Below are 18,708 nucleotides of genomic sequence, written 5' to 3'. Positions count from 1 at the left end.
GTAAAATGGCTCCTTACTGCAGCCTCTAAGGAATGTGATCTGAACTGCTTGATGACTCATTTGACTCACTGACTAACTGACTTAAATGTACAGAAAGTAACTTTTACATATTTTTTTAATTCCTTTTACATATTTGTTAAAAATGTCACTGATGTGATAGTATGGTGTGAGATTAGATAATCAGTGAAAAAATCAAGCACCTCCACCTCCTTCCACGCTACTTTACTATCTTCAGAAATGTATCACTCCTGGTCAGAAACAACCAATCAGAGCCAGGAGGATTGTTTTAGTGCTGTCAATCATGTAGGTGCTGCTCGATATTCTAATGGTGGAGAAGCAAACTACTGTTACAGGAAACCTGTTCATCTGTCATCATCAGTGACCATACTAACCAGCCTGAGCATCGATGGCAGACTCTGCTGTCGGGAAGAAGCTGCAGCGTAGTAGAGAGGAGAGGGTGTGAGCAGCGTGTACACAAGAATCGCACAACTGCAACTCTACCTTTTAAATTAAACAAATTTGTCATACTGTTTTTTGCTTTCAAAGAAAGTGCACAGTGTCCCCAGCTGGTCTGTAGTTATTTTAAATAAAAATATGTTTCTCTGACTCATTAATTTTGCTTCAAAAATACTTAAGCTCTCCACAAAAGTGACGGGGAAAGATTCTGTTGATCGGAGCAAACTTTACAAAACAAACTGCACAGTTATCACGTCACTTGAGCATTAGATGAGTAAATTGAAGTCTAAATCTGTGGATCTGTGGCATCTCGCTTGTAAGGCCGTCTATCGGCCTGCTGGGCAATATTCTCTCTGCTCAACTGTAAATAAATGGTAACACGATTATCAGATTACCCTCCATTCATAGCAGCCAGTGACTGCTGGGCACAGCAAGTGAAATGATGAGAAAAATAACTTGAAGATAAACGTGTTAGAAAGCTCCACCTTAATGTTTTAACTGACAAAGCCCAGGGGTAATTAGTCCTTGTTTCATTTTCAGTACGAAATGTACCTTTTATCCCATATTTCTGAAGATTACCCCAAAAGAAAGACTTAGAGATCTAAACATAAGTGGACGATCTCTCACTGGAAAACGTCTGTGAGTAAATCGGCATTCTCTACCTTAATAATCTCTTAAAATGCTTATCAAAATAATACAAAAGCATTTCTTCTTGTGCGTATTTGAAAGTTTAAACTCTTTTCGAAAGAAGCGCTTGTTTCTTTCAAAGCAAACATGGTGATTGGCATGCATTTGCTTCTGTTGGTCTCTCCAAATGCGGCGACAGCACCTGCGTGTTCCTTCTGCTTGTCTGTGAGTGTCTTGTCCATTTTTTTCCTCTCCGTCTGTTTAATCTGAGTCTGTCGCTCTGTTTTCTTGGTGTTTGTTTTTTTCTACATTGTTGGCATTGTCTTTGGCTTTCTCTACAGCCTGTCTTCTTTCTATTTGCTCTGTTCATTTTCTTTTTCAGCGTACTTGCTGCAAGTAGGAAAATCTTCTCAGTTAAAACCTAAAGTTGTGTTTGAATTGTGCTCAACACCCTTTTTTTATGAATGTCTAAAACTTCACCTCCAATTTTTTTTTTCTGGTAAACTGTAGTTGATGTTTGGCACATTGTTTACTGAAAGTCAATACCACAGATTAAATATGTTTACATGTTCTAGCTGTACTTTTGTCTCATGGATGTCAATTTTTTTTTAGATTATTTTTCAACAGGATTTTGAAACTAAATTTTTAATATGTTAAGCAATAGCAATGATCATTTTTCATCTGAACTTAATGGTCTGAAGCCCTAAACCAGGGGTGTCAAAGTCAAATGGACGGAGGGCCAAATAAAAAATTTAGCTACAAGCCGAGGGCCGGACTGATCGAATGTTCATTGAAATTTTTTTAAATGACGCATATAGTCTAGTGAACCTAATTGAACCTACTGAAAACCTAACAAATATATTTCAATATGATCAGATAAATAAAGCAATATTTTCTTATGGCTCTGTCAGTAATCTTTAATTTTCAACAGACACAACTGAAATATTTTTAAAATATAATTGGATTGAAATACAATAAAATAAAGTGCAAAAATCTATTAATCCACATATGTCAGAGTCAAGGCATTTAGATGTGTCGCCGGCGAATTACGGTACTGCAAATTTAGATGTGTCGCCGGCGACACATCTAAATTTGCAGTACCGTAATTCCGCCACACGTAGCGCTAAGTGGAAAAATTCCAACGGTTTCTGAAAGGGGAGACGTTGCACTTTCCAGCAAGTATCGGGTTAATACGGTAACTTCGCAGCTGCAGCTGCAGAGAATGTAATTAATCCGGGGGGCACTCGTTTAATAGACGGTATATTTCGGCAATAACTTGGTGGATATTGAAAGTTCCGGTTGTTATGGATACATGGGTAAGTACATCATCTCACAGAACATTTAAAGAACTACTTACAGTTCAAATAAGGAAGATATTTTTTTTTCAGACGGGGTGCCGGCTTGCTGCGGTCTGCGGGCCGGTTCTAATAATAAATCAAGATCATCCCAGGGGCCGCAAAAAACCTTCTCGCGGGCCGGATGTGGCCCGCGGGCCTTGACTCTGACATATGTGCCCTAAACGAACTGCAATTAATAGTATTGGTTTTGATCATTATGTCAGTTATGCTTAAAAAGTAATTAATTAACACAGTTAATCAACATTAGTTGTCACCACAGTAATTATGGCATATTGATGCTGATTTTTCATTAAACATTTATTTTTCTTCATTTTCAAATGGCTCTGAGTTTTGTATCATTCATCAAACTGTGACAACGGCACAGGTTTGATTCTTAGCTCTTATTTACTGCAAGTTCCCTCTCTCAGGGCAAGACCAGCTCGCACGGCAAATAAAATTGTTACCTTCCTATTACTGGAGCAACGCTTGAGCCTTAAATATCGCTGTCTGTGCCCCTCATTTTCAACCCAGTGCAGAATTTGATGACGTTTTGCTGTTTATTGGTGCTGCTTCATAAGCAGGTATAGGAAGGTTCTGTTGCACCCAAAACAAGATTTCTTTTGCTCAGTATTATGCATTTTCTAGGCACATAGTGCCATTTTACAGTATAATAGGCGCTTTTCCAGCAGAACGACTCTAACCGGTCCGATCCCGGTCCACCTCGGCCAGATTCATTTTTCATTAGCAGATCCATTGCGGCTCCCACTCCTAATTTAGGGATAGCACTGGCCGCACCAAGTCGAATTCTGTGTGGAAGCAATTTGATCGACAGCTGACTGACATTCATTGATTGGCTTATGATTATTTCACAGAAAACTCCACACGACGTTCTTGTTTAGCTGTGGATCGCAGACATGCTGTCTGTCTGCTTTCAGGGAGCTGCTCAGTACAGAGGAGCGTAATTATGATCAGTGGAAGGAACAGATGTGCTAAGGTTTGGACTGTGATGTAGCAGACCTGTAAGCAGCTCGTCTCTGAGAAACAGGCAGCAGTAAAGGAGAAAGAAACGATGCCGCTGTGGTCAGCATTCTGTCAGAGCTGCGGTTTTGCACCGACCAGCAGTGCGATACACCAAACTACATACTTGGTGTGATGTGAATTTAATTTTTCATTTGGATTTTTTGCTTTTGAATAAAGTTCAGGTGTGGCTATTGATTTACATATTTTGACTACATTATATAAATCCAAAAAAGTTGCAGATCATAACAACAGTGACAAAATGTAGTTATATTTACATGTGTAGCAAAATAATCAGCTGGTCTGAGTTTTTACAATTCTGTTTCGCCCAGCAATGGATTAATATAAGACAAAATTAAATATCTGGGCTTATCTGAGTCCATTAGAACCACAACCTTGAGGTTCTCCATTGCGGAAGTTGCTGCAAACATCAGCAGAGTTGACCACACCGCTGCATGCTCGACCACAATAGTTAGGAACAGATCTGTAATCAAGACGCTCACCACTGTGGTAGAACTAAACCGCACATTAAGTGTAAAAGTGCCTAAAGTTACCTTCAGTTGTTATAAAAATGCTGTATATCTCAAATATGACTTAAAAGAAATTTTACTTCCTGATGTAACGCCTTGAAATTGGCCCTCTGTGACTTTAAGAACTCCTTGCAATGCACTGACAAGTAGGTCAGATGAGCTCAGCAGATGCGCATTTCCACCAGGTGTTTGCTAATTGCTGCTGGCGAGTCTGAGAGCTGAGCAAGGGAGCAGTGAGGGAGGCCTGCTCTGTGAGGCCAAAGCCTGAAAACTGCAGTTCTGAGGAGGAGCTGTGCCTCGAAGGCGGTGCTTCGTCCACCCAGGCTTTTTGCACAGCTTAATGGTTGCCACTGGACATTAAAGATTTCTAAAACATGCATGAAATAATCCTCGCAGGTATGTTTTTGATGAGAGAATAACATCATAACATGATGTAAAGCTCCAAAAAGTCAATTTTACATAATACTGGAAAATCTGGAACCTGTTTCATGAATACATGGGCATTGTCAGTTCAATCCAAGAAAAACCTGTTTGTGAAAATAACCCATATGTTAACTGCGCTCCCAGAGATATTAACAATTTAGAAACACACGAAACAGTAGATGACATGCAGCGATGGAATTGACAACCAGCAGCTGAGTTTAATGGCCTTCACACAAAACACTGCGTGATGTCGGTGACAGATTGCAAATGCTAAAGATGCTTCATTTGATCCCTGTTCCTTAGCAATGAAAGTCAATACATTAACAGCGCGCTTCTGACTTTCCTCTATTGTTCTCTCTGCATTGGCCTTATCTTGTCTCACTCCACACTTTGTTCCCCCTATCAGGCAAACATATGTGCACACAGGTGGTCTGGTCACTGCGTCAATAAAATCAAAGAAAACGAAATGTTAAAAACAGAGAATGGAAGAGTGAGGTTGGATGTTGTGTCACAGCAGAGCCTCAGATGTTGCCATGGAGCTACAGAAGAGCACTAATGTGGGTTTCGTTATTCAGTTCACTTTTAGCTTTCTGTTTTTCTTATTTCATTTGTGGTGTATTTTTATAACTAAGGCTTTGTGTTGCTTGTGTTTTTGTCTATGTTTTATTCTTTTCCCACAAACTAACAAAAACCCAAGCAGTCTTAGAACATCAACAAAACAAAACTCATGTTTACATGATGTGTGTACAGTTTGCAGACATATTTATTTATTTGCAACATGATTTGAAATTGCTTCTCCTGGACTTACACAGCCATATGTAAATATTTATTGCCTGTGTCATATTTTAACGACAATAAAGAAAAAGAAGGAGGTAATAAAGTAGGCAGTTTTTATATTATTTTTTTAAGAAAGGGATAAGAGCTATATATTGAAATATACGCCCAATGTGAAGCATTAATTGCTTCTGTTGTTAAATCATGAATTAACTGTGATTAACCAAATATTTAGAGGTTAACATCATTAGTCACCCTGGGCCACATTAGCTCCAAACTTAAGCTCACTTAAATCAAATCTATTTGGCAGATCTAAAAAAGAAATACATTATGCCTAGGTTAAAATAAATTTCATGAAACTACCAAAATTACAACAGTTTATCCACAAGTGACCCATGAGATTACAACAAACCCCCACAGCTTTAAAAGCACTGCAGGCCTGAGCAAAGTTCAGTGTTCAGCTTCAACAGAAGGAAAGAGTTGAGCTGGTTTCTTCTGGTTTCTCCAGCTTCCTCACACAGTCCAAAAACTTAACTAATAGGTTAATTTGTTACTATAAAATGCCATAAGTGCTGAATGTGTGTGTGTGCGTGGGTGTCTTTCCAGTCTATCTGCATGTTGTCCTGTGATGAGCTGGCAACCTGCCCAGAGTGTAAACCGTCAATGACCGTTAAAGATGGACACCATCCCCCTACGGCCCTGCAAATCTAAGCTGGCATAGACAATAAGTGAATGCATCTTTTTCCAATGCAAAGACCTTTTATGATCTGAAACATTTAAATTAGACACAAAATATGTAAGGAGGAAAATACTTTTCAACAGCACCGCACATATAGAGGATAGCTGGGTGGTTCCTGTTTGACCGAGCCCATTTCAGCCTGCACACAAACACGAACCCCAGCAGTCTCTAGAGTGCGTTGGACGAAATCTAAAGTCAAGCATGAATACAGAGGATGACAGGCCAATTATCAGATGCACTCTCTGTTGTGCATCTTCTCCTCTAACAGGAAGCAGATGTGAGAATACTGTCACTTTCACTAAAGTTGCTGCAGTGACAGGGACCCGACAACAAAAGGCGCAGCTTTCACGAGAAATTGAGACGGACGGAGTCATAAACTCAGTATTGTCACAGAGTTTTATCTTGTAGGTTGTCACTTTTTGAGCTTTGGAGGATCCAAAAGTGTAAAAGTGTGAGGATATTTTTCAGGAACTTTGACTTTTTAACTTTGGGGTTTAAATGTCTGACATTAATTTCACAACTTCTCCATTTTAACAGGAAAGGTCCTGGAATGACTGAATGAGTCCTAACAAAGAGCTTGTGTTTGCTTTGCAGGTGAACGTAGTGCCAGCTTGTGTCAGAGCCTTGACCCAGATGCTCTACTGTCCGTACTGCCGCGGCATGCCTGGGCTGAAGCCCTGTCGCAATTACTGTTACAACGTTATGAGGGGCTGTCTCGCAAACCAGGCAGACCTGGACGCTGAATGGAACCTGTTCATCGGTAAGATTCAAATTAATTGCACTTCTGCCCGTTTCTTCCTTTTCCAGTTGTCTGTTTCTTTGTTAATTTAAGCTTTTATTTCAACGTGTGCATATTTATGTCCGCGTTCTGTAGTCAAGGAGGGAGTCGGGAGGATGTGCTCTGTTCAATTTAGCTTTAGAGGATTTGCAGAGACAAAACTGAAATCTTATTTGTGCAAACATTTCCTTTTTCTTTTTTTTTTTTCTGTCTGAAATGTTGTTTGCTATTGCTGGAACCCTGGCATGGTGTTTAAAGCTTTGGACCCTGCTGCTCGGGATTGATAAAGGAGAGCAGATCCTAGGCAAACACATTTTCTATAGCATTTCCAGCTGAGCTTGGTGAGTAATATAGCACTTCACTTTAGCTGTAAGTAGCTGGCTGCTGTAAGCTCTCCCGTTAAATGGATACCAGGGATGCACATAGAGTGCTCCCTCTGGATCCTTTGTAGACCAGTGCTTTATTTGTTATGTACCCCAATCTCATCCTCCCACCCACACTGACGCTTTTTTTTTTTTTTTTTTTTTAAATGGGACGACGTTTTTTAAGACACATCCCCGAAGACTGTGTCAAGTGAAGTGCACTTCTAAGCTGTTGGCTGTTTTGTGACAGGGCCTGTCATTTGAAAAGTCATCAGATGACTTACCGTTTGTTCTCCTCGATGGCAAATCTGAAGTCTCAGATCAACACGGGTCCTTGTGCACTGAATGAGATGTCTCACAGCTTTATGACATGTGTTAAAAAGTTTCTGTCTTGTTTGGTGTTGAAGAAGCAAATCAACTGCAGCAAAGGGAGAATGCGCCTGACAGTAATGGAAAAGCTGTTGTTGCAATTGACTGCAGAAAAAAAAAAAAAAATGGTGTTGCTGGTGTTGCCATTATACAGAATTAGAATTAGCTTTATTCACCAAATTTCTTCACCAAAACAAGGAATTTGACTTGAATTCTGCTCTCACTAAAGAAATATAAATTAGAGAAAAATATGTTTTTATTTCGAATATTTTCATAGCGTGCTTTTGCCATTTAAGCTGTCAAAAGGATCACTTTAAAAAAATACCTACTTTTACCAATAAGAACTAGCACTTGGTGTCAGTTGACATTTTTTATTCATTATCAGTTGCTGGAGAAATTTGATTTGCTTACAGCTTGGCTCAAAAGGATTATTGATTTCCCTTTTAACCAACAACCTCCAAACGCATCACAGGTCAGTTCTCCTCACTGAAGCACATCTTTGCATTATAGAAATGTATGGATTGAGCTCGTACACTGTCTGTCATTGTCATCTCATAAATCATCAAATATTGGAAAATATTTCTTAGGGTTCTAAGCTGTTAATTGCCTTATGAGCCCCTGTTATCATTTACCAAAGGACTTTGCTTGTGGTTTTATGTCAATATTAATAACGGTAAACCTGAGAATGATTTTTTTTTTTCATTGGCTGAAAGTCAATACGAGATATGCAATGTATATTAATCTCTTTAAATCCAACTAAAGTAATGGTGACTCCTCCATCTATAACTTTAAAAGTTTAAACCAAACTGTTTTTCTACACAACATATTAAAGATACACGATACTATGACGTCAAAATTTTATGTATCAATCTAGTAATTAATAAATTCCTTTTATTGTTAATTATAATTTAAGAAATTCCACTTTATCATTGCTATTGTATGTTTGTGTTTTAGTGTAGGTTTTGACCTTAAAGCATAGGGAACATTAATTTTGTCAGGATATGTAATTTCAACAAATCGAAGGTCTTTCTTTGCACCTAATTCTGAACAATAGCTATATAAACTGAACTTGAAGTGCAGCTAGACGCTGTCACATCAAAATGACTGACACAAATCTTCCAGGTGCCCAGAGACACCTGAAAGTTTCACAGCAGACATACAATTTAGAGTAAAAAATTTCATTGTCTGCCTTGTATGTTTGCCTAAACTGTGAGCTCTATGATTTTATTTTGTTGTTGTTTATTTTTTTCCAATTCAATTACATTTTTTTTCATACTCAGATGTTTTTATTGAGAGCTCCATGTTTTGCACTTTAAATGTGAAAATATTTGCCCATTGTTTAGTGTAATATATTACATTTTGTCAGTTCAGTGGAAAAAAATACACATTTATGAGATTGTGTTTTGTAAAGTTCTGCAAATTATCTGATGGGTATTTAACAGTTTTTATAATAAAAAAGAAAAACGGGTCAATATTTTGCTCCTTCAGAGTTTCTCTCCAGCCTTCTCTACATGGGCTAAATAAACTTTAGAAAGCTGTAATGCTTCAATGTTCTAACAAGACTTTATAAAACACTTTGGGTTTTGTCCTTTATTTCTAAAAAAATTGTCTGACTTGTCTATAAAAAGTAAGCACCACTCTTAACATGTTTTTTCTCTGTAGTTCAAATTAATTAGACATGAGCAAAGCTTGCAAAACTTATTTGAAGAGCTATTCTACTTTATAAACGAAACTATTTGCTTTGAACATTGTAATAATTGGTGATATAGCAATATGTTGTGTTTTACTCACATCTGCCCCACTGGAATGAACAAGCACTAAGAAAAGTTTGGACTCGGGACAGACTGATTTGCCTTTCAGTCTGTGCACTAATCCATATCTGAACATTGACAATTGCTGCTCTAGACACAACCATCTAAAAAGTGAATAATAAATGTATAGAGGAAGCTAATGTTGAAATAAATATGCATTAAGTATGCTGGCATGTGATAGAACCAAAATCCTTTTGTTGACCAATGCTACATCAGTTCTACTGCCACTGAAATCTTAAAACATAAATCCAATGGAAGGGACAAAAGTGAGCTGTGCACAAAACTGACAGAGAACAGGCTGCTATAACGGGATATCAGCTGAATCTGACAGAGAATGCAGAAAACAGTGATGTCAATTTATACCAAGAGAGGGGATTTGGCAGACGGATGGAGGTGAGAGCAGAAGGTGATGTGACAATCTAGAGTCGAGATGTGGATAACTATAGATTTCCACGCTTTGTTTGAGGTTTGTGGATGTGGAGATAGATTCTGCTATTGTTGATCTTGGTTGTTAGTAACAAATATTATCTTGTTGGAAATATACTTAAATGTCAGAGTTGCATCTTTGCTGATGAAAGCTAGGAAAATGACTTATGCTGTTGGCTGTTATGCACATTTATTTATTTATTTATTTATTTATTTATTTATTTATTTATTGTTACTCAGAATGAAGAACACAATGATTAGGAAGACAAACTTGTCAAACTTATCTCAATGTTATACTTAACAATTTAGCTAATATATATCGAACTATATAGAAATTGAGGCGTCTTCTCTTGAGTTTAATTGTCTATTTATAGTCATGGTGATCAAGAGAGACCAATATCATTATTAGTCGTTTAGCTTAGAAAACCAAAAGGTTGAAGGGATAAATGTTACATCGTCCCTGTTTCTGTTTTTCTTCAGTATTACTGTTTTCAGTTGCTTATGTTTAAAATTAGCGAATGAAGAATTAGAAAACGTTGTGATTAAAGCTTGAAAATCATTTTGTGTATGTAATTCAACAATATTTGTTGGTATTTGTTTGCCACGATGCACTGAGATAAATGCAGAATTAGTAGACACAACAGGGGCATTGCTGCTGCAACTACTACGTCTGCTGTTTGTCCATAGCTATTTACATTTACATCCACTGAAAGAGAAAGACATCATATAATAAAATACAGTGTAGAACATACAGTAGCTACAGAGACTCAGCTGTGTGAAGCACATTTTATTTCTTGCTATAAGCAATGGCAAGCATGTATACTGGAATGTTGGAAATTTGTTTAAATCAGTGCAGGGGTTGGCGTAGGACAATGTTAGTTGACCCAGCTTCTGTTTGCTTTATTTTTTCATATAGTTATATAGCATATTCAAATGTTTGTTGCCAATGAGTGCCCTACTCAGTTTAACTCTGTCAATGTAATTTATCCTAATCAAATCAAACGCCCTTATAGTTAGTGCTACATTATACTGATTTGCCACAGTAAAACACTCCCTTGATTGTGTTACAAATCTACGAGCGTAGATCTCCATAGCTGCATAATTTAATTATAATCTTCTATGCTATTTTAAAAATAATCATACAAAATACAGTTCCTTTGGCAGAATCAACACTGATTATATTAAGCTTGTGGGCTGCAATCTAATGCTTATTTATTTGCCCACACATAATAATGTTTGGTCTAAAAACAAAGAGCTAATTACATTTGTGCAACAGTAGTATTTTGAACTCCTGGCAAGAGAGGAATACATGATGAACTATAAATACTAATGTATCAATCGCAGGCATAACATTGTATATCTAGTTTTATTTGTGAATGTCTTTGCTGAACAGTGCACCATCAGTGTTCAATAACAAAAAGAAGAGTTGGACCAAACCCCTGTTTTTACGCTTCTCGCCTTTGTGAAATAACTGAAACTGTAGTCGTTAATGCTATTAACCTTTTATGTCTGCTCCCTATTAACTTGAAATGCAGGCTGTAAGTACTGTAAAGGGGACAGGAAAAAAAAAACAAATTCTTCTTTGAAACTAACAAAATGTAACAAGCTGACTTACTAATGCCTTACTTTGAATTAAATTGCTGCATAATGATTGGCAGTGGCACTCTGAGTAACACAAGGTAAGCCTTTTTCAGAGGAATTAGGAAGGCGCTGGTCTGGGCTAATGCTGCCTGCCTCAGTATATGGGCCGACACAAACAGCCAATCTGAGTATGCAAAACATATCTATAGAAAGTAAAAGCGATGTACATGTCTTACTTTTTACATTATGAAAATAATCCATTAATATATTTTCAAGCCTGCATCAATATAAACATTTACAATATGATTTGTTTTTACATTTGCACAGGTGAAATGATTCATATGTATGAAAATTCTTCAAAGTTGTTGTTTTTTTCTCCACGTGAGACATCATCCTCCAGCATCCCAAGAAGCTGGAGGATGAATGTTTTTTTTTTTTTTTATGTTTTAGGCCAAAGTGATCTAAGTATGTATGTACTTAAAGTTGAAAAATGATAAAGTGGAGATTGCTTAAGTTTCAATATGAACCTCAGCAGAAGAACGCAGGAGACCTGCAGAGATCAGTGTTGTTTTATTTCCAGAACTTACATGCAGGGCCAGAATTAACTTTATTATGTCATCGTTTAATCATATTTAATTGTGTAGACAATTTAATGTTGCAGTCTGTTGTACTTCACGTTGTCTACAGTTGATAAACTGACAGTAAACAAAAAAAAACATTATTATTGGCCTACTGCAGTCCTAGTCATTTGTCAGAGGTGTTGAATTTACATTGTGTATTATATAGCTCCTTTGAGTTTGAATCGGATGAAGAAATTGTTTTATACAGACTCCAAACAAGGATAAAAATAAATTAAAACAGTTGGTTAGATTAGCCAGCTTCTGGCTCGGTGAAAAATTCAAGTATTTAGAGATAGTGGTTTCTCACACAAAGCTCAAATTTATCACAGATTTTGAGATAATGTAAATAAATTCTGGTTGTACTGCTGAGATTACAGCCGTTTGTTTTAAGCCACACAGGTATTTTCTCCTGTAAACGTAGACCTACAAGGTCAGCCATAAGATTCAGTTGGTCGATGTCACTTTGACACACTGCTTGCTTGTTTGTTTGTTTTTTCAAGGATTTACAATGCACCAAATACTCTCTAACATTACTAGAGCAAAACCTAATGTCTCTAACACAAGATGTAGTCTGTGCTGTGCTGGGGTGAAACGCAGAGTGAACTCTCACAAATAACATCCGAGTTTGTTACTGGTTGCAGGGAAACTGAAAAGATACAGAGGAAGTAGCTTGAGTTCCCCAGCTGCAGAGCTGAATGCAGAATGTTTCTGTCAAGCAATTCCTTAAAAGCCCAGGCAGCCGGTTTGCCGATAAGGATGGAAAATAGGAGCTGCTAAAAGCCGTTGGTTTTTTAATGTCCTGGGTTTGGAGGATTCAGGCTTGTTTTGGCCTAGTTCAGGTCCTGAAACTGTACTCTATACTTTAAGCTGAGAAGGCATCGATTTGGCAGTCTGTTAGTATTTTGGTGGGAATTGCTTGAAAATTCCTAAAAAATACAACTTCTCTAGGCTGATCACTCGGAGGATTTTGGATTGTTTGTTCAAAGACAGTGAGAGCCATTCTCCTGAACTTTTCCTCTTGTTAATAAAAGAAAAAACAAAACCTGGTGATCTATCTATTCTGGAGTGTCTGTTCAATCTACGACTGTAAATCTACCTGGTTTGTTTTATAAAAAGTTAGACTGAACACATCTAAAACCCAAAAACTAATGAGTGTGGCTACTTTAAGTTGACTTGAGGATTGAGCATGCCTCTTTGGATAGATTAAGACATTTAGTGTTGGTAATGTTGGACGTTAAGACTGCGTGTGCATGCACAGGAATTCAATAAAACAGGCTGATACAAAGCTAAAAAATAGCCTGAGGGGAAAAAAAAAAAAAAAACTACTGACAGAAAATGTGAATATTGCTAATTACAGCTACAAAAACCATGGCTGCTCATAGTGACAACAGTGCTAAGAGTTAAATTGGTCTTGAATCAAATAGTGGCCTTGTTGTCCATTGAAATCATCTCCCCCACATCTCATAAGGGCAAAGCAATAAAGATTAAGCCTATTTTAGAAACCAACATAGTTGTTAAAATCATAATGTGCAATGGACATGAGGAGAACGGTGGATAGAAAGGTTCAGAGAAAAGGAAAATCAAGTTAAATGGAATAATCTCATTGTTATTCTGAAACCGTCAGCAGCAGCAAGACAATACCATACCTAATGTTCATAGGGACATCAAATAAATGTCACAGAACTTTTATTTTGTAAAGTTACCATATATATTTCCAGAACTTTTCTTTTCTAACTTTTTATTTCAGGCTCCTTCTAGTTCATGTTGTTTTATTTTTAAAGGAGGGGTGGGGTTTTCTCTGTAGATCGGGTCTAGCTAGAATGAAGCACTTGGCAGAGTGAGTTCACATCTGTTCCACACAAATTAGTTCTCCAACCTTAATGACAACCAAAAACACACAATATTTTGGCAACAATTTGCAAGAGTTATATGTGTGTATAATAATCTGTATACAACAAATTGTTTACCTTTGTGTTAACCTTGTCAACTATGTAATTACTTAATAATTAACTATATAGCATCAACTTTTTAGGCCCTCAGCATAATCTTTTAAGAGCAGAACAAAAAGCAGAAGCCAGAAAAAGTCATAATATTCTGAGCAATACAGCATGAATAATTTAGGTGGTGTTTATTTTTGCTTTTCCAATACCCTGAATATCTGTTTGAATAAAAACTCCAATATACTTTAAAATTTCAGATTAAAAAAGGATTTCAAACTTGATCTTCAAATTATCCATAGTAGAAAGGGATTTAACTCATTCATGAGGAGATGAAATATGTGACTGGTTTTAGGCAAATTTACTTTTCTCATCCACTGCTCTCTTTCTGAGCACATGGGTCAAATTCAAAATTATATTCATGTTAGCATGCAATATAATTGTAGGAGCAGAAACATTGTTGGTATTTTGAAGCAATTATATGTTATATATTTCAAAATCTTTGTTTTATAGTTTTATTTTAATACAACAATTCTTGGAAACGTTTTTTTTTTCTTTTTTTCTTTTTTTTATCGCTATCATTCAAGAATCTTATAGCACACCATACCTACTGCACACAAACACACAAACTCCAAAAAGTTTGCGTGCGATTCCCTCTGATTCGATGTGTCGAGGTGTTGTCACAGAGTGCTGCGCCGAGTTAAAATTATTCAAAGTTCAGCACAGTGTGCGCGCTCCTTATGTTCGCCCTTGTGCTGTGTGCAGCTCAGTGCGGCACAAACCCAATCTGCCATTGCACAACTCATACAAGAGAATAGATTTGGAAGCAGAGCACAGTATTCACCATATGCAGTGTTATAGCAGATTAAAAGTAGATGAGGCTTTCCAACCAATTGACAAAGACGAGAAGACATTCCATCCCAATTACATACCAGCCTGTGACTGCTTACAAAATAACACAAAAACAAATGGACACATGCACAGCAATAATATATAAATCATAATACTGATATTTAAAACTGCTGCCTTAATAAGCACTGACAAAGCAGAAGTTAGGATTGTGCCAGAGTTGTCCTTATGCATGACATCTCTGCATCACTGAAGCAGTAAAAAACCTTTGGTGTGCCTTATATATAGAGCTATTCTTGAAAAGAAGAGTGATTATAGCATCTGTGCCATATATTTAAAGGAACAGTCACTGTGGGGTATTTTACGCTATGTAAAGGTTACTGTAATGACTTCATGCCTTCCAGGCTGAATAAAAGACAATGCCAATGAACGGTGAAGGAAAACCTGGGAAAGGGTGTGAGCTACCTACTTGAAGTAGCGTTGAGTGATTTTCGCCACCCCGACTTTGAGTGTGTGTGTGTGTGTGTGTGTGCGTGGGTGGGTGTTAAAATATTCAAGAGGGGAATTCATGCTTTGGCCACAGGATGATACCAGGCAATCATTCATCTGCCATCATGACAAATTTACCTAGTACTGCTTCATGACAGACACATCATTATCATTTTTCTTGTCAGCACCTTGTTAAAATGCCCTCAGAGAGACGCAGAGAGAGGACTCGTGCTGTTAGTCAAACGGTGCTCCAGTTTTTCAGGCTTACATCATGATCAACACTACTTTTGACAGGTAAATGGCATCAGAGTAACATTGTAATCTCAACCTTGACTGGGCAGACGTAATGGGAGATATTAACTAAATCCATCATGAACCTTTAAGCATGTGTAAAGTGATTTTTTTTTTTTTTAGAAGCCATACAACAAACATCTCTCCTGCAACAATATTACCCCCAAAAACCTACTTATGGACGTTAACACTTAAGGTTTGTATTAAATATTTTTGCAGTTTTACAGGTTTTTAAAAAACGGCATCTGATCTTTCATTGCACCCTGCAGCAATGTTTGCCCCCCGAAAATGAGTTGAAATGTTTCCATTGTTCAGAATTTCCCTGCCCTAATGGGAATATGCAGAATGTGGACAAACTTTGCCTTTGAGATATTATGAGGAGTTCAGCCATGAAGTGGAGGCTCAGAGTAGAACCACTGCTCTTCAACTTTAAAATAATGACTTTGAGGCGGTGCAGGCCCTTTGGAAATCTTTTCAGCAAGACGGACAGATCCTCTAGAAATATTTTTGGATCTGGGTGTTTTTGAAATGATGAGAAACAATATTTAATACTTTTTTACATCATGGACATCTGTGAAACTGAAAAAGGCACACCCCCACATATAAGTAATTTTAATTATTTATCAAAAAATGATACTTGTTATGCTGTGAGAAAGAGAAAACCACATAAATATTAACATCAGACAACAGTTTTGCATTCATAAAGTTTGCTTAATTTAATTTCTTTCTTCCTTTATTTACATTCTATTTATACTACACAGCACATCCAATATTCTGCCCATTAATGTCTTTTTAGCAAGCATGTCAACACTTCTACAACATCTTCTCTGTCACCTAGCAGCTTTTTTTTGGAGTGCTAAGACCCCGGTGTGCAGAATTAAAAAGTCTTCTGTTTCTTCTCCCTTTTTGTGTTTAAAACAAACAGATGCAATGTGCATACTCCCAGAAAATAAAACACAGGTAAAATATGTCATCCAAGGTTTTTGTTTAAGTGATGCATGTCTGCCTTGGTGTAAAAATGTTGTATTCAGGTGTTAGCTATTTCCCCTCAGCAGAACAAAAATGTGACGTCTGAGTGTGTGAGCTTTTTGGAGTTTGTTAGTTTCACTGTTAATGTGTAAAAACCAGCCTTTTGTGAAAGGCTGTTGTCATAAAACCAGCTTTTCTGATTTCTTCTCCCATGTATCCACTCCGGTCCCTGTCTTTGCCAAATCAATCAATAAATAAAAAATAGATACATTTATCCGTCTAAAGATATAATCACAGATAGTTTTTTTTTTTTAATCAACAATAATCACGTGTCAACGTATCACATTCATTCATCCTGTAAATTGATCAAATGTAAGATTTTGTCATCTTAAAACCCGATTCACTGATGTTACACGGTTTTCAGGGGTTGTGCGTATTCTCGCCAAAGGCTTCATGTTGCCCTCTGTGAACAAATTATTTCAGCTAATTAAGATTTAGGCTTGTGGTGACCTCTGTTGAGTCTTTTGACACCACAGTGTAAATGATCCTCATTGATTTTATTTACTCATTTCTTTTTAATTGGGCGGATTGAGTTCTCGTGTAACCGAAGCTCCCCACAATTCCCCAGCTCATGAGTATTTTCACCCTCGCAGAACTGATACCACTGAGATTAAACGGATCAACACCTTGTCAGTTGTTTTGTTAAATGACAGACGGATCTCGTCAGAAACTTTGTTCACATTCACCTTTGCGTGGCCCTCGAGATGCCCAGTGTCCTTGCCTTCTCTCCGGCATACAAAGCACTTTTATTATTTAATGTCATTAACATTCACCTGCTTTAACTTAACTGAGATCTTTAGTGGTTTATGATTTGCTGCAATATGAAGTACTGTGTCTCATTGTTTAACCATGTGCGTTTAATGGACCCCGACATTCAAACTGACTAAACACTACATATGATGGTCTCTGTGGCAGACATGTCAGGAACAAACAACCTTGTAAGTAGGTTTTTGACTGTCGGTGATCTAAATACTGGATGAGTCAGTCAAGTGGAAGTGATCTCCATTTCTTAGGCATCATCAAGAACGAATATCATTTTCTTCTTAAACATCCTGGCTGTGCAAAATCTGAAAATAAATAAATAAATAGATAAATAAATAAATCAATCAATCAAAAATGTTGCTAATCCAAATGTCAAGTAGAAATGCTCTCAGTGGTCTTCATGATTTCTCTGATGATTATTTTTATTTCTTTTTTTTTTATTTGAGTCATACTCAAATCTATCTTTATAGATTTTTGGTTAGATTTTTTTTGTCATGTAGAAAAGTTTTTTTTTTTTTTTACATGTAACACTAATGTGTCAAGATATATTATAGTTGCACTAAAACATAATTAGTATTGCATACTTATTGTGTTATGTTACAAATAATAAAATACCGTATTTTCTGGACTATAGAGCGCACCTCACTATAAGGCGCACCCACAATTATTTTTTTTTTTTTTTTAAATCCTGGCAATGTACATAGATAAGCCGCACCGGGCGGTTCTAAATTAAAATGATCTCTTTCTTCTTTGAGTCCCAATTTTGGCTTCCAATGATTCATTTCCTGCTAAAGAGCCCCCTGGTGGTTGAAGAAAAATCCATGGATGGTTCAAAGTGTGGGAAAAAAGTAGTGGCTTATAGTCCGAAAAATACGGTATATGTTTTCTAGTTTGGTGTATGAAATAAAACATTTCAAGCTCCTATGTGATAAGATCAACAAAATGCCCCCATCTTTCAAAGTTTAAATTCCATGGGGAAGTAATGTTTGTTTCTCAGCAAACAAAAAATATCCAATCTGCCCGCTTTGTGTTTAGAATATTTAAAATGACTACTGCTGTATAATATTGCCTAAGTAAACCTACCTAGTCCGAGTTACCGCTTATAAGTGTGTTGCTTACATTTTGTCATCGGTCCTGGCCCACTAAAAGTCTGTTTGGGGTGACTGCAGACTTCCAAGGGCAGCCTAAGTGCTTTATTGCAACACCTGCACATGCTGAGAGGGACAATAATAGCCACAGCCAGAAAATAGTGTAGATAAAGTAAACAATTGGTAAAATCATTACCAGATGAAGAAAAAGAACCACAAAGCTTGCTTTAAGAAAAAATGTTTTTTTTTTATTATTATTATTTTTTTTTTATCTGGTGTGTGTTATTTATCATTCAGATAAAAAACAACCGAAAAGTACACTGATGTCCTGGTGACTAATCACGTTATTTTCTTGTTTTATAGTGTCTTTTCTTTTTCTTCTCTTTACAGTAAACTGTGCATAAGTCAGTGCA

General features: G+C 37.0%; 1 protein-coding gene across 4 annotated transcripts in view; it reads left to right on the top strand.

Annotated features, from left to right (window-relative positions):
* gpc6a (glypican 6a) overlaps window positions 1-18,708 on the top strand; it is a 189,995-nt gene that overhangs the window by 119,209 nt on the left and 52,078 nt on the right. For all 4 annotated transcript variants that reach the window (XM_088004242.1, XM_088004241.1, XM_088004243.1 and 1 more), the window contains one exon: window positions 6,498-6,663. In XM_088004242.1, coding sequence (XP_087860368.1) covers window positions 6,498-6,663 — 166 coding nt within the window. The remainder of the gene's footprint in view (window positions 1-6,497; window positions 6,664-18,708) is intronic.

Source organism: Poecilia mexicana, unplaced genomic scaffold (assembly GCF_051168715.1).
Source record: "Poecilia mexicana isolate PSO_F unplaced genomic scaffold, ASM5116871v1 scaffold_3, whole genome shotgun sequence".
Lineage (NCBI taxonomy): Eukaryota > Metazoa > Chordata > Actinopteri > Cyprinodontiformes > Poeciliidae > Poecilia > Poecilia mexicana.
The sequence above is the reverse complement of the archived record's forward strand: the minus strand, read 5'-3'. Positions and strand labels throughout refer to the sequence as shown.